The following is a 22,917-nucleotide window of genomic DNA, read 5'->3' on the forward strand; positions in this document are numbered from 1 at the left end:
GGACACGGGACACAGTTGAGCGACGACGACAACGATGATGATGATGCTGGACCGCGATCATGCTGCTGATGCTGCTGCTGCTGCTGCATGATGATGATGTTGCCACCAGTGGCGTTAATAAAGTCATCTAGCGGTAAACACTAAGCAACAAAGTTGAGGGCGTGGCCAAGTGCTGCCAACAAACCTTTTAAACACAAAACACAATGCTCAAGAAACAAAAATTAAAATACCATAGAAATAATATGACTTTTTTTTGGTTAATTTGGTTGAAATATATTGGAATCAATTTTCTATAAATACCACAAAAAATCATACAAAATTAAAAAAAAGACACTAAAAAATAAACTACAAGAAAAAAATATATGAAAAAGAATTCTACGAAAAATTGGCTTTAGGAACTAAAAAAAAAAAAATATATATATATTAACACACAAGCAAACAAAACAATCTGTATTCAAAATTCTTAAAAAACTTTCTACTAAAAAAACGAATTTATTTCCAGCTGTTAAAATTCCGAAATGCCTTTTGGTACACTGCTTCACAGTACAAAAAAATGTTCCCCCTGCGATGCACAATCCTCAATCATCTGTATGAAGTATCAATAAAATATTTCTTCAATTAAGACCGCAAAAGCCCAAAAAGAAATGCAACAAAAAATGCAATGCCTGTCCGTGCTGTCCAGTGTAATCAGCAATGTCAATTGAAACGTTTAACGAGAGCAGAGTGCCCGAGCCCCAAGACGAGGACAAAAAAAAAAAAACAGAGACAAAGCCAAGACCAAGACCAAGATGAACGCTCAACGTTGATGAAGTCCCAAAGCAGCAGCAGCAGCAACAGCAGCAAAAAGTGCAGCAAGGCGGCAACAAAGTGTGCGCCTTGTGGTTGTTGCATGAATAATTCATACGGCAGCAGCAGCAGTTAATAACTGCGAAACGCAGTGCACACACAAAAAAAAAACAAAGAGAAAAAAAAAAGTGAAAGCTCATAAGGCAATCAGTCAAAACGTCATCAATAGAATTAAGTAATCAACTCGGGGACCAGACCAGAGAGGCAGCAAAACCCGAACACTGACCACACACAACAGTCAAGTCAGTCAGTCAGTCAGTCAGGCAGGCCAAAACGGTGCAAAGACAATGGCCAGATGGCCCCAAAACCAAAACCCAACCCAAGCTAACCAAAAAAAAAGAGGCCAAAGAAATAGCCAGGCATTGATTGTGGTCCAAAAAGGAGTTGAAGTCAAGAACGTAAAACGGGAGAACGGAGGAGACCACACTCTGGGCAAAGGCAGCAAACAAAAGATAAAAGAGTAGCCACAGACAGACACGAACGGACAGCAGCAGTTTTTTGCGTAGCCTTTTGGGCCGTTTCAGTTTTTATTTTGTATGTGTTATTTTTTTTTTTGTGTGTCTTGGACCTGCAGTTATTTGTGGTTTGACCAGTTGCAGGGCGCAAACCACAGAAGGAAGTGGCACAGAATTGAAACCGGGGAGACAGCGGATTGAACTTGTGCCATCATGGCAGAGAGACGCCATGGAGGGAGAGATTCTCGTTCAATTGTAACACAATTTCGATCAAAATTTTGGGTGAATGATGAGTTTTGTTTGTTTATCAGCATAATATTTTGTGTGTGTGTGTGTGTGTGTGAATCAACCGATGGGCGCCGCTGCATGGAAACGCAAGCGGATATATAGTTTCTTAGCATTTCAATTTGTTTGCTTCTAAGCACAAAAATCCCTTAAAATATATTGCATTTACCCATACCTCTTCTCCCCTGTGCTTTCACCTGCCAAAAAAAAAAGGCTTAATCCCCCCGTCCTGACCAGCCACATGCAAATTATCGATTTATATGCAGAAATGACCTGCAGGCAGATGTGGATAAGGATAATAAAAAAAAAACAAGCTGAAAAACAAGGCGCAAACACGAAGCGAATCAAAGATACAACAAGGAGTAGTTGCCAAAAAAAAAAAGAGTTTTATATACATATATGTATATATATATATATTACTTGTATTCGGCAGACGCGTGCCTTTTGGAAATACTCGTTCCAGCGTTGGCACGTTCCAGCTGCCTTTTTTTTTATTTTTGCTGCTGTTGCTGCTGCTGCCACCACTTATGTTAATTATTTACTCAGGGGCTAATTATGTGACCAGAGAGACCTGCCGACCCTGTTTAGGGGGTTAAGCATTCTATATAAAGGGAGCAGCAGGAGGAGGAGGTGGAGAAGGAGCAGCAGGAGCTGAAGGACCTGCAGGAATGTACTCGAAAGATAGGGTCAAAATCGTGCAATTTTCATGGCAATTTCTGCGTAATTCGCTCTGGCTGTGTCGCATGTCTGGGCGACAAATGCCAGGGAATCTATAAAATAAATAATAAAATAATGTGGCCGGGCGGCAGGAAGGCAGGAAGGAAGTGGAAGAGAAAGAAAGGGTTGTCGCACCAAGGGTATTCCTGCCACAAAGGTCCTTTGGGCGCTGGGCAAACTGTTACTATATAATTATCGTAATTATTTTAATTGCAACTTCAACAAACAAAATACAAAAAAAAAAAACGTGGAAGAAACGCCACAAATATGATAAATAAAATATATACGAGCATATAAACAAGTATCGGAAAGAAACGCGAGAACAATGGACGAAGGGGATAATGCATAATGAATTTTAATTGAAAATAAATGCGAAAGGTCAATGGGTTTAAGGGTTTAAGGGTATGGGGGGGCTGGGGCGAGAAAAGGGCACCAAATGGACTTAAAGATGTTCAAAAATACACAAAATACAAAATAAAGCAGGAATTGCTTATATTATTAAGGATAATAACCGCAGCAGATGGATTATCCAATAACAATAATACAACACCAACAATAATCTCATTCGGTGCAGAAAAAGTAGCTGGAAAATGTATAATCCATGGATGGTACCTGCAGGATTTTTACAGAAAAATTAAAATTAAAATTACACTCAAAATGAATAAAGAATAATCAACAGAAAGTAACGGACGGACTCACGCAGCTGATGCTGCCTGTCAAAAAGTAAATCTTGTAATATAAAAATAAGTTGCAAGTGCAATTATATTGTGGATCATAGATCTATGTATCCATGACACCAATTACGAATCGCCATACAATTCTCTTTCAGCTTCAGCTGGAGAGAATTCTCTTCACATGCTCCACTTTGATTTGCTTATCAAGATCTCCAGCAGAGAGATTCTCTGCTGTTTCTAGTTAGTTCTCTTGCAGCACACACCCGCTACAAAAAACTGCAGATCAACAGGCGGTGTGGGTGGGGGGAACTTCAGCAAACAGCAAGCAAAACAGAGCAACAATAGATTTTTGACGTCTTGGAAATTGTGTAGAACTGCAATTTGCTTTGGCCTCCAAGTTCAACTAACATTAAAAAAAAAAAAGAAAAACAGGCAGAAGAAAAACACACAGAGGAAAACAAGTAGTGGAAGAGTTGGAAAAGAGAAGTAGAAGTAGCTGAAGCTGAAGGCAGGAATGCGATGGTTGGTCTGCAAAAATTGGCATCGGGAGAAGCAGAGAAGAGAGGTAGGTGGGGGTGGGGGCCCCAAAACGCCAGTCTCCAGTACCCAGTCTGGGGAAATCATACAGAGAGCATCTCTCACTCTCTATCTCTTTTTAGCACAGTTGCGTGATCTACTGCGTGAGCGTCGTGCATTTGACTGACTGACAAACTGACGAACCGAGCACCCAAAGAGCAGCAGAGACTCTGGAGACTGAGACGGAGACTGAGACTCTGAGATCGAGAAACGAAGAACCGTAGAGAACCGAGACTGACTTGGGGCCCATCATCCATCCGTTTTGTTGCGGGAGTTTTCAAACAGGCAAAAGGAAACCAAATTATACACATACGCAGAGCAGAGCAGAGTAGAGTCCAAGGCCCATGCCCAAGCCCAAGCCCAGGCCGGAGCCTATGCCTGCCCTCCCCTCCCCTTTCCCACTCAACTCATTTCTACACTCCCACTTTGCCCCGCACCAACCCTCTGTGGCCACACCAACACAATTGAAATTCCTCTGGCGCAGAAATTGCATTTCACGCTGAAAATGCGTGCTCTGCGTGCAGCAAAACCAAAGTGCAACGACGATAGGCAGCAGCCGACTGCAACTGCAACAGCAACAGCAACAACAACATCAGACGCTGCAGCAGCAGCAGCAACAGCTTCAGACAAAAAAACTTGGAATTAGAAGAATACGGAACACAGAATGCCCTAACACAGGCGATTTTGATGGCAGAGAAACGATTTAAATGGCAATTAATCGAAACATTTATCGATGGGAAACCATAAAAATAAATGTTAGAAATAACAGTTCATGAAAAATGTTTAATTACTTTAAATAAACCAAAGATTCCCTAGACAAATATACAATTTATCGATATAAAAAATATAAAACCGATTAAAGTCGATACGCGTTATCGATTTGTTTGAGAAAATTGCCACATTAATCAAGCTATATAATGCTGTAATGGAAAATCAGTGCGCTTTGGAAAATTTTACAATCAAGCTCTTCCCAGCAGAGGTGTGCTGCCGCATCACGCGTTTTTTCTTTGTTTAATTCGCTTAATTTTAATACAGAACTTCTTGTGTATTCTAATTGAAGTCAAATGTAATGCTAATCAAATTCTAAAGAACTTTTAATTATTCTTCTTCTGTAGAACTATTTTCTACACCCCCGCCACAAATGGGGAAAGGGTATGGGTACTCAAGATGCTGTGGATGCTGGAAGCTGGAAGAGTCAGTAGGAGGTTGCCAAGTAGCTTTCGGGGCAAAAGTGTAGGTGCTGCGCTGGCTTCGCTGTCGCTGTAGCTGCCGCTCTGCTCTGCTCCAATCTTTCGTGGGTTGCAGCTGGGGGCCCCCATTCCGTCATGCCAGAAAATGCCAAAAGCGCAACACTTGCAACACCCAGAGATAGAGAGCGAGAGAAGAGCAGCAGGAACACACACAAAAAAAAAAAAAACAAAAAAAAACTGATTTCTGTGAACTCTTGTCACGTTCTGTGCTTAGACCTGGGCCCGCTCTACCTGAAAGATATTATTAGGCCTTAATTTCAGTTTGAATCGAATTTCAAGGCAATCCTCATTGCAGTCTCCCATAATACCCTAACCACACGAACACGAGCATACTCACATTTCTGATCAAAATTCAATCGCTGCATTGAAAGGGTATTTAGGTTGTGGTTGCTGCTGCTTGACTGCTTGACTGCTACTTTGTTTTATGTTTATTTGTTTTTTTTTTGTTTTTTTCTGCAACTTTTTCGATTACAGTCGATCCTCGCCTCTCGTCATTCTTTGTGACTTCTTCTACAGTCTAGAGATTCTTGCACTTCTTGTGGGTTTTTTGTTTGTTGACTTACACACGCACACACACACACACACAAAAATCAAGGCCTCCAAGAGGCATCCTCCTACATACATGAGCCAGCAAATTCTGTGGATATTTTTGGGTAGCAGCGGGGCGAAATAACAATTTATTTAAGTGCTGATTCTATTTCTTTTAGGGAGGATCTGGAGGAGGATATTCTATGGAACAGATGACACCCAAAGCATGAGTTGAAATGCTGAAAAAATAATCCACTATACTACATATGTACAGTCGTTCATTTATTTCCGGCACTTCTTACGGATGCTACGATTTAGAAGCTAAGACTTTATGTCGTGGAACCTCAGCTGAGATTTACAGCTGATTCGGATGCCTGATGGTTGCTGATCCTCCCTTGACGTACAGTCACATCGTTTGAACACTCTCCCAGCTAACACCTATACACCATCGATTATCTAAAACTTATTTCTAATATAGAAAAATTCCATCCCGGCATGCCTTTATAACTTTAAATTTAATTTCCAAAAATTCTCCAGCTATATCCTAAAATGCAATTATCCCATTGCCATTGCTAGGGCGGGGGGAGGTTTGCCAATTAACTTTGGAATCAATGGATCAATTCAATTTTCATTAACAAAAGCAAACGAAACGACAACGAACAAATTATTTTCAATTGATTTATAGTCGCGCTGCCGCCCCCATCAACATTTTTTGTGCATTTACCTTTTAACAACCAAACCATCCACCCCCCCCCCCTGTCACCTGCCACCCTTTATCACTATTTCTTTTCCTTTTACCAGAGTATTACCAATTTTTTTGTGTTTGTTGTTGCCCATTGGGTGACGTCAAGTTTGTGTTGTCCCTTCCATTTCTCAAGGGTAAATGAAAAATCCATTAATAAATAAAAAGCTGCGACTCACCTGCAACGAGAGAGAGAGAGAACGAGAAAGATGGTTAGTAATGGTGAGACAGAGAGAGGGCAGATAGGAGTAGGTTAAAAAATAATTTCATTAAGTGCACAAACAAACAAACAAACAAAATAAAAGGGGAAAAAACTAAAAGAAAATACAAATAAAATTAAAAATAAAAAGGAAGAAATAATAAAAAAAAAAAAAACACGAGTTGGGAGTAGGGTAAACTGGCCAGCAAAATGGCGTCCATACACACACACACACACAGATACTTATAGAGACCAGTGTGAGTGTACACACATTGACACTAATAAGCTGCCCGGGTTTTGCGTGTGTCAACTTTTGCACTTTTTGCGCAAATGCAAATTGTGTAAAAAAAAAAATAATAATAATAAAAAAAATGAAAGAAAACATATTTTCACACGAGACCCACACACACACACACATAGTGCACCACACATACCAATACCATATTATGCCAACCCATTCCATCCCTTCTCATCGCATCTCACTCTTGCACACACTACACGCTCCAGCGATTCGTTCGGTGCCAAAAGGGAGATGCACATGCCACACCACACACATATATACGTATATATATATATATATACATATATATGGATATGTATAATGCACTTGTGTCTAGGGCTGGGACTATACTATAACTTCATTCCAATGGCCGCTGCTTTTGGCCCTGTTCTGTTGCTGTGCTGTGGGACGCACATGCACACGCCTACAAATTGATTGCAGAATGTGGAAAATGTGTGCGGTGTGTAGGGTGTGTTTAGGGTTTAAGTAGGGTCTATAGGGTGCTGGCAAAATGCAGGTAACCCAGGCACTCTGTGTGCTTGGATGTGTGTGCATATTGAATGTCTAGCAATAGTCCAAATATTTGTTGTACAGCTCCAGTCCCAGTCCCAGTCCCAGCCCACCCCCAATCCTCATCCACAGCAACACACACAAAACACGCAAAGCCCGAAAACAAGGCTCACAAAATTACACTGCAGCCAAAAAGGAGCGGCTAAAGAAATGCGAGGAAAGCTAAGAAAAATATCAAAATATTTACAAATATAAATCATAGCAGAGCTACGAGTTACGGCATCTTTGGCCTACAAACTCTGAAAATTTCATGCCCAAAAATTGCCAAAAAGTTCGTTGCTTGTAGCTACTTCATCTATTTTATACCCCCCAATTAGTATTTGTATTTTTTTTATGCGAATTTCACTCGTTTTGCTGTTCAAATTGTCACCATACGACATGCAGCAGCGCAACTCGGTCGTTTCGATTGCGATTTATGCTCGTCCGCTGTAGCCTTAGTTTATAACTTGTAACTCGCAGACTAAATAAATAAAAATAAATAAAATAAAACTCTATCTAAAAAAAGATTCTGAAATTATATTGCAGTTTTTTATAGCATCATTGAGGAATATTTCCGCGCAAAATCAATCTTAAGTCATGAGGAAATGTGGTCATCGTTTTAGCAGGCAATTTAGCAGATGAATTTCTGTAATTTTTGTTATTTGCATGATGTTTTCCTTCGGCTACTGTAGCTATGCATAAGATAAGTATTCGAGTTTTGTTTCAGTGTAGGTCAAAGAGTAGGCGTGGTATGGTTTTTGCGTGTCTGTGCCTGTGTTTGTGTGTGTGCGGATAGCAAAGGATGTGGGATAGGGTAGGCAGTAGGCAGTAGGGGTAGCTCAATTTCAGCTAAGGACAACACAGCAGGACCTAGAGAAATACACACACTCACACACACTCACTGCTTGCCCTGGCTGTGGCTCTTTCTCTTTCCTTTTCCCCTTTTCTCTGTTGCTTATTGCTATTCCTCTTTCTTTTCTTTGGCTGAAACGCATTTAATGGTCGAACGAATGGCTCCCCCCACCCGTTCGGTGTCGTAGGGGGTGGCTGTGAGCACAAGGGTAGGAAGGTAGAAACGTAGAAACGTAGAAAGGTAGGTAGGGGTTGGTTCTACTGCTTCAGCAGAGTCACGCAGCGGCGGTAAGGGTTGGCTTCGGCTGCCGCCTCCAGTGCGTGTGTCTGTGCTTGTGTGTGTTTTTGTGTGTGTGTGTGTGTGTGTGTGTGCGGGATGGCAAATAGTTTGCACCCCGCCCGTGCAAGCGGTGCGAGGGAGAGGCCTTGCCTTATGCCTACACGTTTAACCCATTGGCTGCCATTTTCAGGCTGCCATTTAGCCCATGGACACAAACAAGGCGGGCTGGGGGGGCTAGGGCCTCAACAACACCCATTGCTAGGAAATAAATGTCAAAAGTGGAAAGGGTGCAGGACAGAGACCCATAGTCCTAATAAGGAGACATTTTTTGGGAGGTTTGGAGGTACCCTTGAGTCTGGATTGATGCAAGGAGCATCCAAAAAAAAGGAAACACTAATGAGAACCATTTGGAATAGCAGAGAGATATTTGTGCATCCTTAATTAATGTCTCCTCAACGATTGCTAATTGCATGAGCATTCCTCAGCAATCAATATATTCCAGAGGTATTATCAACATATATTCTAGACGAATCTATAGCTTAACGGACATATATGCGGAATATATTTGTGTATTGTTGGCAAATAAATTTAAATCAAAGCCCCAAAAATACAAATAATTCAGCTGAATATAAAATATAGTTGAGATTTTCATTTCCGATTTCGTGTTACCTTTGAGAACTTGTAGCCAATTCTGGCTTGCCATAGTCCCTACTGTTTTTGAGGGCAGAGATATATGACTGAATGAGAGTATAGATGAAGTTTGTGGGCGGTAAAGAACGAAGTTCGTGGCAGCCTGAAGATGATATACAGCTGGCAGCTCTTTTTCATAGTTATGCTGGATGAACCTTAGCGAAAGTCACATCAGAAATAGAGGAGTGCTCTACGGGCACCTCCTTCTCTGTATCAAATAATTCTGAAATTTTTAGAGTTTATTTCGGAACTTCCACAAACGTTTTTGGCGCACTAAAACAACTTTAATTTAATTTAATTTTTTATTTTAAATTTTATTAAAATTACTTCTGTTTCTCTTTTGCTTCTTAGCTTAGATCTGTTAAATCAAACTCCCGTCTCCTTCCCACCACTTTTTGGTTATTTGTTGCTTTTTCGTTTCCGTTTTGTGGCATTCATTCGCATTCCCTATTCCTCTTTCGACTGCATTCGATGTGGCGCACGCGCAAAACGTGTTAGAACTTGTGAGAGTGAGACAGGGAGAGATAGATCGGCAAGCGAAAAAGCGAGAGAGAGAGAGAGAGAGAGAGAGAGCGAGAGCAACCGCAGAAAAAGAATCGTCGCACACACATGTTCCAAGGTTAAGCTCAAAGCTCGCTCAAGTGTGCAAAAAATAAACACAAACACGCACACACACACACACACAGCTCAGCGGAACAATGAGAGCTGGAACGAATGTAGAGTAAGATAAGCAGAGCGCGGGAGGATAGAGAGAGAGAGAGAGAGAGCGAGTGGAGCAGCTGTTATTTGGATGGAAATGAACAATGGATCTGCATTTACATTGCAACGAAAATTGATATAAAAATTGATTTGATTGATTTGTGCGCTTGAAGCAGCCAACGGCAGCTCGCAGTCTGCAGTTAAAATACATTTTTGGAAGTGAATTTTTCAGCTCATAAATGAATTATAACCATTGATTAACGACTGAGACAAAAGCTTGCCCCGTCTAGCATTTTTGAACACTTTTACACCCATACGAAGTAGTGCCCCTTGCTTTTATTTCATCTATCCTTTGCATTGCCATTCACAGTTCTACTCCAAAATAGACACACACAAAACGTAGCACAAAATTTGTCGTTTCTGAAATAATTCGTTTCTTTTTGTGTGTTTTTCCCTTAAATTCTCAGTGTGCAAAAACAAACGCAAAATATTCAAACAAAATCCAGAACGATGGCAAAAGAACAGCCGCAGCTGAGGGGTGGTGGGAAAGTGACAAGTGCGACGGCGGCGGCAGTGGTGCCAGAAAATGAGCGGAAAGACCAGCGGGCACGGCTGATCAAGGCGCTCGGACGATTCCGGCCAGACGATGCGAGTCCGCTGCAGTTCTACAATTGTGTGCGGGAGGTGTGCATCATGCACAATTGCAGCATCGATGAGGGCCTCGTACGGGCGGCCATACACTGGCCCAAACTTAGCATTAGACAGCGAAAGCTCTACGATTCGGTATGTCTATTGAACTGAGAGAGAGAGAGAGAGAGAGCGAGATCCTAATGTTTAACATTATTAATGTTTAATCATCTATTTTGTGTGTGTTTTTTGTCGGCAGCAACGACATGCAGAGCTGCCCATTCCAGTGCCGCGTCACCTCATCTATCGTGCCTTTGAGAAGGAGCGACACGGTCTATGGACATTGGGCCGCTGCTCGGCGGCCACCAATGGCCAGACAATGTACACGGTGGAGGCATACAAGCCGACGCCCAAGCCCACCAGGCTGAAGGCCCAACTGAACGCCAAGAGGCCCAAGTACGATAATATCCGGAGTCTGTCGCCCAAGAGTGCCGCCACCCAAAGTCTGCCATCGCAAAGTGTTCGAGTGTCGCCGGCATCTGGTCGCAGGATACGGACGCTGATGCCGCCGCCGATCCAAAGATCAACGGCATCCTTGCGTCGCATCTTGTCGGCGGTTAGCATTCCGCCGAAGAAGCTGAGAAAACGCAGACGCTTGAAGAAAAGGACACGCAAAAGTGGCAGCCCCAATAACCAAGAACCCAAGTCAAGTGCATCCAGTTCGGGCACAGGATCCCACTCTGGGAGTGGCAGTGGTAGTGGTAGTGGCAGTGGCAACGGCAGCATTGCCACCAACATCACTGGCAAATCCTCAATCAAGCAGAAGAAGAGTCTCAAGCCAAGGAAGAGTGCCAAAAAATCGATCAAAAGCGATCGAAAGTCAAGTGTGAAAACCAATTGGCATCTAGCCATCGGTGGCGTTCGACAGAATCTGACAAAGTAACCCCTTTACCCCCCACATACGATGGCTTGGTGGCTCCCGTCTGTGGTGGTTGTTCCTCTTCTTAAATGTTTTAACTTGTTTTAACATGCATGCATGTATTCCTTTTCCAAATTGATTGCACAATGAAAGAAAGTAAATTTCACTAGAAGCATTATTTATGGTTCTCGTTGTTGTTTAGTCGAGAATTTCAATCGATTTAGATTTCGATTTGGCAATCGATTTTTTGTAGAGTTTTTCGAAATTAATTTGGAATTTATGCGAAGAAAGTTTAATACGGTTTAGGCAGTGCATTTTTTATATATATTTATTATCATATTAAATAACAAAATATAATTAATATCATATAAAATAATATAATATATTTATTATTATTATATAAAATAATACAATATATTTTTTATTATATAAAATAATACAATAAAATAGAATCTCAGATATTAGTAGGTAGCACACGGGCAGGGAGTAGCTATAATTTTTGTGCGTTAAAAATTAAATTTAAGCAAAGTTTTTTTTGTGCAGAAAATGGATTTGTAGATTTTACCTTCAGTGTAATACATCAAAATGGCTGGTTATAATTTCGAAAAAATTTAAATTTGAGAGAGTTCTAATATGTGAGATTCAACTGTGCCAGGAAAAGAATTAAAAGTTCCAATAAAAACCTATCTGAAACGCCAAATGAAATACTATCAAAAACACTAAGTAGGCTTTAAATGCTACTAAAATGGCTATCAACAATACCTACTAGAAGTATGTATGTGATATATGTATGTGCGCTCCAAATCTTAAATCTTAAATCTGTAAGAAAATACCTTCAACTATAGCCCTCCCCTCGAAAATTTCGCCCATTAATGAAGCCCTTTGTTGGTTTTATTTAATTCTAATATTTATTTCATTATTTCCTATTTTATTTATGAGTGATTCTGTTACTGCTGCTACTGCCTTTGGGGGACTGCTTCTTTTTTAACAGGGGAGTGGGCACACAAAAGTCGTTTTGATGAACCGTTAGTTAGCCACAACTACAACAAAATAGCTAATAAAACATTAACACACACACAACTACTACTAAAGCCGCACGCAGAAAACCCGAAAAAAGATAAATGAAATCAGCAAACGCAAAAAAAAAAGCGCAAAAAAAAACCAGCAACAAAGTAAGGCCAGCTTTGGGGTGTCGCATCAGTTGATACCCTATCACAACCAATGAACTGATTCTGCATCGAGAGAGAGCCTGTTTGAAAGATCGATCAAGCATGATCCACATTTTATTTTCTTTGGATTTTTGCTATTTCCCGAAAATTAATGCTACTAATTATAAATTAAATATATGAAATATATCAAAAGCATGAAATTAAAAAAAAAGAAGATTGTTTGAATTGTCTTTGAGGCAACATTTCATTTTCGGATTTTTATGGTTTTGGTGTTTGTTTTTTGTTTGTTTTTTTTTTCATGCAGTTCTTGCACATGAAATTAATTGGAATACATAAATATGTGCACAGTAACGTATAATGTACCCAGCCTCTCTAGGGTATAAAAATTCGCACAAAAAAAAAAAAGAATTAAATAGTTTGCTGCCAATCGACACGCAGCAGAGCAGCGCTGTCGACGTCGACGTTAGCTGCGGCAGTTGAGCATTTGACCTAAATTTTGGGGACAGAGCTCTTCTGTTACTTATTCCTCTCCCTATCCCTCTTCCACTACTTCTTGTTCTTATTTTTTGCCTCGTTTTACTCATTCCTAACGCGCTTTTGTGCGTTTGCCCCCCAAAGACAAACACACAAACAAACAGCACAAAAAAATTTGCTAATTTCGCAAATGAAATTAAAAAAAAAAAGAAACAGAAGAAGAAACACAGAAACAGAAACACATTTCGATTCCGCATAGAGCATGAAAGAAACAGCAGCAGAAGAAGAAACACACAACAACAACAACAACAACAAAAAAGCAACAGAACAGCCTGAAACAACTGTACAAAAAAAAAGCAAAAATCAACCGAATTGCCTCTCCGGGTTGCTTTGTTTTTTTCTGCCTATGTGACGATCGTTTTTTCTTTTGGGGAATTCTTACAAAAAAGTTCTCTATGGGGAGGAATTCTCTTCTTTTTTTTATGGGGAATTTATGCGAACATTTTCGTATTCTACCTGTTCTGTGTTCTGTGGATGCTTAAGATCAGTGGGCAGATTTCTTCCATCAAATTTGGAACCAAAAGGATTCAGTTTCTTTAGTTCTTTAAGGAAAATAATTTATTCCCAATAATAAAGCCAGATTTTCAGATAGATATCTGAAGGAATCGAAGCAACCCAAACCTAAAATTTCCCTCTTTTACTCTTTGGTTTAAAATCTGGCATTTATCGCTCATAGAAAGGCCAACGATTAATAATGTTAATATTCCATATTTAAATACATATGTATATTCCATATGCAAATATATTGAAATTGAAATTATGGAACGCTTCAATCAACAAACACTTTTAGAATTCCCTTTTTCGTTTGATGAATAATATTTTGATGAAACTATAAATTCTGCCTCATAAAAAATACTTACATATATTCCGCAATAAAAGTTCTTGTATCATAGCTTCCTTTCATTACCCTAACATCTATAATTATTAGCTAGCTAGCTCATTATCTTTGTGTTCTTTGAAAAGTTTCCATGATCTTTGTCTAATCTTTTTGCATTTCTTAATGTTGCATTAATGTTTTCCATTCAAGGATTGTTCGTGTCTCTCTCTCTCTCTCTCTTGCCCTTTTTGCATAATTTCTTAAAAACTTTCTGTAGCTCTCTTCCCCATGCCCGTGCTGAAACTTATGAAACTTTTTGGCCTCCGAACCCGCTGCCACCATCTTAATCACCTACTACTGGCTTTGTCAGTGCCACTCATTTTTTTTTTCTTCTTTTTTTTTTTTTGCGAATTCAATTCGTGGCTGCTGCTTTGAGTCATCCATTGGCAGCAGTGTTACCTCCATTTCGTGGCTATCTATATGTATATGTATCTGTATCTATTCCTTTTATTTTCTTCTAAATATATAGCCGCTTACGCACAGGAAAACATTTTAGCTGGGCCGGGGTGGGGGCGGCAGCGTCATTGCCCGACGTCAGGGCGCAGCATTGCGTTGTATCTGTTGCCGTCATTACAAATTGACTTCTACATTTTTTTTTGTATTGATCTGCATTTGCGTAGAAGATGACAAAGGTAGCCTCCCGCACATTTATAGATTATAGATTAATCTTTCGTAAACCATAACTAAAGATATCTTAAGATTAATTCAGTTTTAAATAGAAATAAACGCAGAAATATGCTGAAAAAGTGCGAAGTGCATGAGCGATCAGTTTGCAGTTATGTACCCTTAGCGTATATATCTCTAAAATAAAGTATCTTTGTATCTGCGCATCTGTTTGTGCCATGTAGCCCCCACCCCGCCCCATGTATCATTGGAGATTCTACGCGTGTCTACCTACTCGCATACAATATGCAAACACACATTTCCGTGAGGCGCTAACTAGCCAAAAGCTGCCGCTAAACATAGTAGCATTAACTAGCTTAACCCCCACCCCTTACTGTCCCTTCTACTAGGTTTTTTGTTGTTGTTGTTGTTTGTTTGTTTGTTGGGTGCTGCTGCTGCTGCTGTCGCTGACTTTTGTTGTGTGTTGTCAAGCCGCTGTACGCTAGGCAAAAGTACAGCGCCGATTACGCAATGCGTTCGGCTGTGTTTCGCACTCAGATACAGATACAGATAGATAGAGGGAGACAGAGAGACGGCAACAGCAGCAGCAACAACAAAAGTTTTTGTTTCGTTTCCGCGATCAACGCGGTGCTCACACACACAAATACAAGCACACACTGAAATTCGCGAAAAAAAAAAAAGAATAAGTATCTTGTGCGTGCGACCCAATTGGAAATTTGGCATACATAGAAAGAGAGAGAGAGAGAGAGAGAGAAGAGAGAGGGAGAGAGAGTGACGTAGGGCAAAGAGGAAGAGCGAGAGAGAGTGAGTGAGGAACCCAGAAGCACAGCTGCTTGCGATGGAGCACACAACAGTTAGCAAAAAAACACACACACAGAGGCACACGAAGCAGTGTATCTGTGTGTGCAAAATAATACTCTAACCATGGGGCCAAAAAGGCAAATTGACTTTTCTATGGGACATGCAACATTTATGGCGAAATACACTTGATGAAAATCCGATCAAAGAAACTCCTCAATTTTGAAATTCTCTGAAAATATTCCTCAAAAAGGATGGGCACTGCCGCATGACGCGTGACGATTAACTTTAACTTTAACTCACTAATTAGAGCATTCCTAAATGCGTTGCGTTCATTTCTGAAATAGTTTTGTAGTTTCTGCCACAACTTAATTTCATGGCGAAATTAAAATTAAAAAAAAAATAGAGAAAATTATACCAACATATACATATATGTATATATGTATGTACATACGTACGTACATTGCTCATTTTTGGGGTCTGTGGGTCCCCCTCGCATCTGTGGGTCTGACCTTTGGCTTGACCGTGGGCGTGAATTGCGAATAGTTGCGAAAACCCAGAGACAAAATGGCACATAAAAAACACAAAAAAAAAAACAATGTTTCTAGCGGGCCCTGCTGGCTGTGTGTTGGTGTCGCGCACAGCTGAAATTCAATGCTATCTACACAGATACGCACATTCACACGCAATCTACACACACACACACACGCACACACTCTGGCACTGAGCAAATTAGTTCAGTAGGTGCGTTGCCATTGTTCCTGTTGTTGTTCTTGGGTTTAATTTTAGCTGAACAAAAAATATTTCTCAACATTTTGCGTGAGTGAAACAGAGTGACAGAGAGAGGGAGAGAGGGGTACAGAGAGAGGCAGAAGAGGCAGGCTGGCAGCGGACAGAGGAACTATAAAAATTCGCACATATCTGTCCTTGACACACATTGCGTATACGCAATCTACGCAGCCGGCTTTCGGCGGCCCCCGGCGCGTACCGGCTCTTCCATGTTGATTTTATTTTGTTGTTTCTTTTTTTATGAGTGCGTGCGAATTTTTTTTGCACATTTTGTTTGCCATTTTTTTGTGTGCCTGCGTTTGACCTACATACGAAATCTAACAGATACAGATAACATATGTTTTCCCCCACCCCTCCTAGACATGGAATATTTTTTTTTTTTTGCAAATGCGGAAGACAAATTTCGCATACTCGTACATTTGGAAATCCATTGGACTATGGAAATGTAAGCAAAACCTGTCATTGATTAATGATATTGTATCGCTTGGATTGACTCTGTTGTAATGCTGAAAAGCCAAAAGGTCTCGGGCAGCTGACAGCACAAAAAAGATACTTTTTTTCATGCAATTTGCCGAATGTCAAAAGTGAATCAGAAAAATACCACACGATGTTCCTGAAGCTTGATCTTCTTGAGCAATGAAAACTATACCCAAAAATAATGTTGGCACAGTGATCTTTGAGTGCGAATCAATTGCGAGATCATTTCCGTGTTTGAAGAACTTTATTTCGCTATTGTTTAAGCTTTAGATCGGATTTGTTGGTATAGTTTTGTCTTCTATTTGTTTGTTATAATTGTTTGAGGGATTTCTTTCTATTTTAATGCATTGAAAACAGTGCGTACGTGCCTATCCCAATCTCTCTCTCTCTCTCTCTATTTCGTTTTTTTGCTGCGATAACAAAAAAAGGTATCGTAAATGTGGAAGTGTATGTATATATTCTTTTTTATTGAATTTTATTTAATTTTTTATTTATATTATTATTTTATATTATTGTATATCTATGTTTATTATATGATGCAGCCAGCAATCATAGGCCCATAATTATGTATTCTGATATAAACATTAAAAGAAGTTCGCAACTAGAGAGTTCTTTTTTTTAGGTATTTAAAATAAAAATAATAATCCATATATCTGATTGGGTTTATTTGGAAATTAGTGGAGTGGGAAGTGTACACGTACATTTTTATGTACTTTCATTTCTTTTTAATTTTTCCCTAGGTTTAGGAAATTCTTAGCTGAATTTTTAAATCGGTAAAAACCTTAATGGCTCTTTCTCTTTATTGAATTCCTCTGGCTTGATGAATATCCAAGGTAAAATATCATTAAAACTATGGATTTGGTTTGGGTTTGATCCGTATTTGAAATATGTTTCTTTATTCGAATTTCGGATACCCATTTTGTAGGATACTTCCAACAGCTATGTATCTTGTATACATACACATATGTACACATGTATGTTCTTAATTATGTGCGAATACATACATAGAGATATCCCCCACCCGAAACGAAAATGTCAAGTGTGACTGATAAACGAAACCAGCAACAAAAGAAAGAAAAAAAAAACGCGTTTGCTTCTATCTCTATACATAATTTTTTTTTTTGTAGTTTAATTTAGCTTGGTGTTTGCCAAACATACGCGAAATTGCGTAAGCAAACGGCAAGCGGTAAAGCGTGCGAGCGAGCAGGCAAGCGATTAGAAGAATGACAGAGAGCGAGGTAGCGAGCGTACGGTACGCAACAAGAGAGCGGAAGACGCCACGGCGTTAAAAAGAGAATTTGCAAAAATATCGCAAAAACACAGACAGAGGCACCGACACACACACACGCGTCGTCGCTCACGGCGGCGCTCGCTGCTCTTCAACTTGACTTTGAAAAATGTTGACAGAGAGAGAGAGAGAGACGAGATGAGACCGTGAGCGAGAGCAGGCCAAGGCTTAATTTTTGGCAACATTTTCTTTGCATTTTGCGTTTGCTATACATTTGTTTTTGTTGTTTTTTCTTTTTGATGCGTGAGCCATACGCTTACGCACTTTTTTTTTTTGATTGTGTGTTGTGTGTGATTGCGAATTTCTCAGCTGTGTTGAGCTGTATGAGAACATTGCCCGTCGCAGCAGAGTTCATTGACTTTTGCGAATTTTGTGCGTGCCTCTGCCTCTTTTTTTTTGTTTTTGCATGGTTTTGAGGCCTATTGAAGTGCTCTGCCTGTCGCTGTCGCCGACGTTTTTCTCTATGGCTGTCTCTCTCTGTCTGCTTGAACCATTTTAGTGCGTGTCGTTGATCTCTTTCATAGTTTTTTTGGCCGACGCGGAGTTCAATGAACCTTTTCGATTTTTCGGATCTTTTTGCACGGCACTAAAGTTCAATAGACTCGCGAATTTTTTTGTTTAGGCCTCAGCATAGAAGAATTTTATTAATCATTTGATGTTTTTCTTTTTTTTTGTTTGGTTTGTTTGGGTGTAACTTTGGCGAAATTAATTAATTGTGTGTGCTAATGCTGCCTGGAAACAATTTATTTTGTTTTTAATTAGTAATCTTAAGCAGTTTAATCAGATGTGTATTTATTTCAGTCTTCAAATATGCGTTTATTTGGGGCATATTAGAAGATTATTATCTTATTCAGTTATTTGCCATGAGTCACCTTAGAAATAGGAGAAATATTAAAGAAATTTTATGGAAATGAATGCAAAAATGTATTAAAGTTTCAAAAGAATATCCCCAGCATATTACAAAGACATATCCTAGATTTTAAGACCTAAACAATAAACGGGACAGGCAGCATATGAATTCGATTATTCGACTCGATTACGAGTCTTTGAACATAAATAAACATACATATGTACATAAAAGTACACAGGTATAGCCCAGGTTTATTTGAATATCTGTCTAACTTTTACTTTCGCTCGAATTTTTCGACTCTTTTTCTGTTGCTTCCCTTGCGCTGTGTTTGCTCTGCCTCCTTTGATGATTTTGAAAAATAACGCCCGCATTCAACAATCGATCTTTCACGCCTTGCTCCTCCCTCCTCATCCTTCGCCGCTCGCTCCACTTTTATCTATCCCCCCTCCCACACACCATATATCTTTCACTCTCTTGCTCCAACACGGAGAGATCATTCGCTTGGCGATTTGTGAGAGTTGCCATCATTTTTCAACGCTTCAGAGTCGTGAGGGGGTGGGCATGCCTATGCTCCCCCTTCCCCATCCACCAAACACCACCCCGGCGGGGGGTGTTGCTGAGGTGAGGGCATTATTTATGCCAAATTTATGCATTTTTTTTCTACTTTTTTTATATTCATTTCGAGGCGGCGACGGCGGCGGCTTTTTCGTCTGTTGTTGTTTCTGTCTCAACTTTCGAAAGTTCTCTTTTACCATCTTTTTTTTTATTTATTTTTTTTTGCCACCATTTTAGCCCAAAGTCATGGGAACACACATTTTGCAATGGTCAAAACGAAGAAGCGGTCACTGGTGCCGCTTTTTGCTGATTCTCCCTCTCTCTCTCTGACGGTGAAATTCGTTTTCTAATTGCCGCCAAAAAAAAGCTTTTTTTCGAGAGCTGCTGGTGACATGGGACAAAAAGGTCAAGCCTTTCTTTCACAAAACATTTCAAAGAAAGACCTTCTTAACCACAAAAACAAACAGCACACACAAATTAGAAGATTATTTGAATAAAACATAAACTTTTCTCAGGTTACAGGAAAGTTTTGGAAGAGTTTGAAATCAAATAAAACCCAGAAGTGTCGTCTATGGAAACAATGGAAATATTTAAATATTTCCATGAGAAATCGTGAATATTGAATATTACTTGTATAAATTTAATGTTAAATATTAGTATTAAATATTTTGTGGACAACCCTACAGCACTGACTATAGCCTTTCCAACACTGGAATACAAAGATCACGCGTCATGCAGCAGCATCCATCGCTCGGCTGTTGCCTTTCTGAAACCTCACAAGGTGTCATTCATTTTGTTGGTGGAGTTCCTTCCTCTATAATCCCTCCCCCTGCCCATCTGCCCAACAGAATAAACAGCTTAAAAATTTTCTTTCAAACCTCGAATCCGCAAACTAAAATCAAAACCCCTAATGTTGAATAGGCTTCTGCTTCGCTTGATTTGCTTTTGTATGTTTCTCAATTTCTAAAACCAAAAAAAACGCAAAAAAAAACCGGATTGTTCATGTGAACTTCTTTTTTTAGTTTATTTTATTTGCTTTATTTTTTTTTTTTTTTTTTTTTTTTTTTTTGTGCTCTTCCAAACGCAAATCAAATGCCATAAAACAAGAAGAGCGGCGGCAGCCACAAAGCAAGAAACAAAAATTGTCACGGAGAAAGAACACCTAACGGGGGTTTGCAAAAGACATGTATACCCTTTTTATAGGGTATAATTCATTTGCACAAACTTTTGGCAACAAAATATAAGTCACCAGACGAAGGCAGATCGGCGCAGTGTTTCCATATGGCTTCCATATGAATAAACTCAGTGAGCAAAAGAAAATTCAACCGAAGCGTTTCACGCGCTATGCAGCAGCTCCCCTCGGCTGGGGAAATTGAAACGTTGAAAAAATATTGGAATCATACTAAGAATGCATCAAAAAGAGAAACGTTATGCAGCAGTGCCCCTCGGTCAATTGGAACTATTGAAAATACCAATAGATCTCTACTAGAACTCATAGTAAGGCCTTCCCTTTTCCATTCCATGGAAAATAATAGACGGGACTCTGATGCTCTGATATGTGTGTGTGTGTGTGTGTGTGTGGTGTGCGTGTTCATCAGTTGAAATGATTATGTAAGTTGAAAGCGTAATTAAAACAACAAACAAACGAATAAGCGTACGAGCGGGCAGGCGGGGGCAGGCAGGCAGTAGATACAGATACAACACACAGATACAGATACAGATACAGACACAGATACAATGGCTAACTGAATTAACCTTGTTCTGTGTGTGCCCCAATGGACGGAAATTGCACACATAGCCAGAGATACGAGATACATTTTGTATCTTTATTTGTATCTTGTGGGGTCCTTGGCTATAATTAATCCACAATTACAAACACACACACACACACACACAAACACACACACCTCAGAGAACGGCAGAGGCAACACGCAAACTTTAGCTGCAAATTGTACACCAAAAACAACGATCAGATATAACCATTTTATATATGCGATATATGTACATAGGTACACAAAAATATATATGTACACATGTATGTACATGTCTGTATAGTAAATATGTTTTTTCTTTGGTTTTTTTCTTTTTTTGGTTAAAAAAATATAAAATGCAACTCCATCCAAAATGCTAATTGCCAATGGGTCAGAGACTTGCACTGGACTGGGGGACTGCTGGGTGCTGGGTGCTGGCACTTGCATGTCAACATTTTTCAGCAGCAAGCAGTGCAGTGCAGTGCAGTTCCCTCGAAAATTTGTTGTTGTTTTTGTTGTTTCTTTAGCCATTAGCTGAAAAACTCAGTCACACAATGTGTCACGCAGCAGCAGCAGCAGCAACAACAGCCAAAAAGCAACACACGCACACACCACACCGGCTTCTCACACGCATACGCAATGGTGTGGCAAATCAGGGAAAATGTATTGAAGGGTAAGAGAGAGGTTTAGAAGGTAAGCGGTAAGAGAAGGTACAGGTAAAGGTGTAGATAAAGGTAGAGGCAGAGGCTGATGTAGAGGGAGAGACAGAGGCAGAGGTAATACCTAAAGGTAAAGCCTATGCCCTGGTACAAGGCAATGAGCAATCTCAGCTCCCATGGGCTTTAGTTTTTCATTTTAATTTTGGTATTTTTCCCATTTATTTATCTGCCTAATATTTTCCCATTTTCATAGACTTACTGCGTGACTTGGATTGGAAGTTTTTGGATTCCATTACAAAAATATACACATACAAAATATCTGTAGAAATTGGGTATTCAATTTTGTTTGCAAATTTCGTTTAGATCGAATGAAAGAAAACTTTAATAAAAAAATCAATAAAGAAATTAAAAACATATTTCAAATATATGTTGTGTACATTATTATTATGGAGAAATCTCAGGAGAGATTTGTGTTTTAAACTATATTCATTTCGTTCCAAGCGCCTCCCTTACTGAGCAGCAAAACCGCTCAATTATTGGCACCGAAATATTCTGAAAATCTTACGCATTGCCAAAGCCAGCATTATGCAAGTCTCTCTGCATGGATTACGAATATTTCTGCCTGCCACCTGTACCCCGCGTACCCCTAGCTTTTTTTTTTTTCTTATGGTTGCTATTCAGTCGCTGGGTGTTATGCATTATAATTGTACAACAACAGGCGGCGGCTGTCAGATAAAAGGCAACAGCCACACACAGCCACACAGCGAAATAATAATAAAATAAAGCAACAAGAAAAAGAAAAACGCAAGCACAGAAGAAGAAGAAGAAGAAGAAGAAGAAGAAAAAAAAATTGAACAACGCAAACTGAGAAATGCGCAATAATTGATGCACGCAAAATGCGATTTGGCCACCCCACCCCATGCCCCAACCAAAAGCAAATATGTGGGCGCCACGTGGGTGGCGGGTGCAAGACGCACTGACGGTGGTAGGGGCGGGGTGAGCGTTGCATATAATTGCTTTATAGTTTGTAGTTGTTGCAATGCCAAAGCGATAACACACACGAAAGCGCACAGCGCACAACATTTACAGGGGAAAGAGTTTGTTCGTTTTTAGGGTGCCCAGAGACCCTGCCACCAGGCGTTGCATGCGCAAGCTCTCACTGCGTCTCTGTCTCTCTCTTTATTGGGATTTGCATTTGTTGCATTCTCTTAAGTTCTTTTGTTGTCTGCTGCTGCTGCTGCCTCACTTTGCTTATTAATCACTTCCGCCAAAAGCAGGCGCTAGCGGGCCACACTCACTCTCCCCCTCTCTCTCTCTCTCTCTCTCTGTCCCAGCGTGGCCTAGCAGTCAAGGGTAAAAGGTTGGGTTGCACCCCAGC

The 22,917-nt window shown here is 40.0% G+C and overlaps 2 protein-coding genes across 2 annotated transcripts in view; one reads left to right on the top strand and one right to left on the bottom strand.

Moving 5' to 3' along the window:
• LOC111065303 (pneumococcal serine-rich repeat protein) overlaps nucleotides 1-22,917 on the bottom strand; it is a 134,314-nt gene that overhangs the window by 106,700 nt on the left and 4,697 nt on the right. The window lies entirely within an intron of this gene.
• Nucleotides 9,977-11,346, top strand: LOC111065304. Its single transcript, XM_022353412.2, has 2 exons — nucleotides 9,977-10,405; nucleotides 10,509-11,346. The coding sequence occupies exons 1-2, from the start codon at nucleotides 10,133-10,135 to the stop codon at nucleotides 11,190-11,192; spliced, it is 957 nt and encodes a 318-aa protein (XP_022209104.1). The 5' UTR covers nucleotides 9,977-10,132; the 3' UTR covers nucleotides 11,193-11,346.

The sequence above is a fragment of the Drosophila obscura genome, unplaced genomic scaffold (genome assembly GCF_018151105.1).
Source record: "Drosophila obscura isolate BZ-5 IFL unplaced genomic scaffold, ASM1815110v1 contig_73, whole genome shotgun sequence".
NCBI classification, from domain to species: domain Eukaryota; kingdom Metazoa; phylum Arthropoda; class Insecta; order Diptera; family Drosophilidae; genus Drosophila; species Drosophila obscura.

Bases quoted from the DNA above. Each gene is read 5' to 3' on its own strand.
- LOC111065304 (XM_022353412.2), top strand. From the start codon at position 10,133: ATGGCAAAAGAACAGCCGCAGCTGAGGGGTGGTGGGAAAGTGACAAGT. The intron at 10,406-10,508 runs GTATGTCTATTG...TTTTGTCGGCAG, and splicing joins AGCGAAAGCTCTACGATTCG to CAACGACATGCAGAGCTGCC.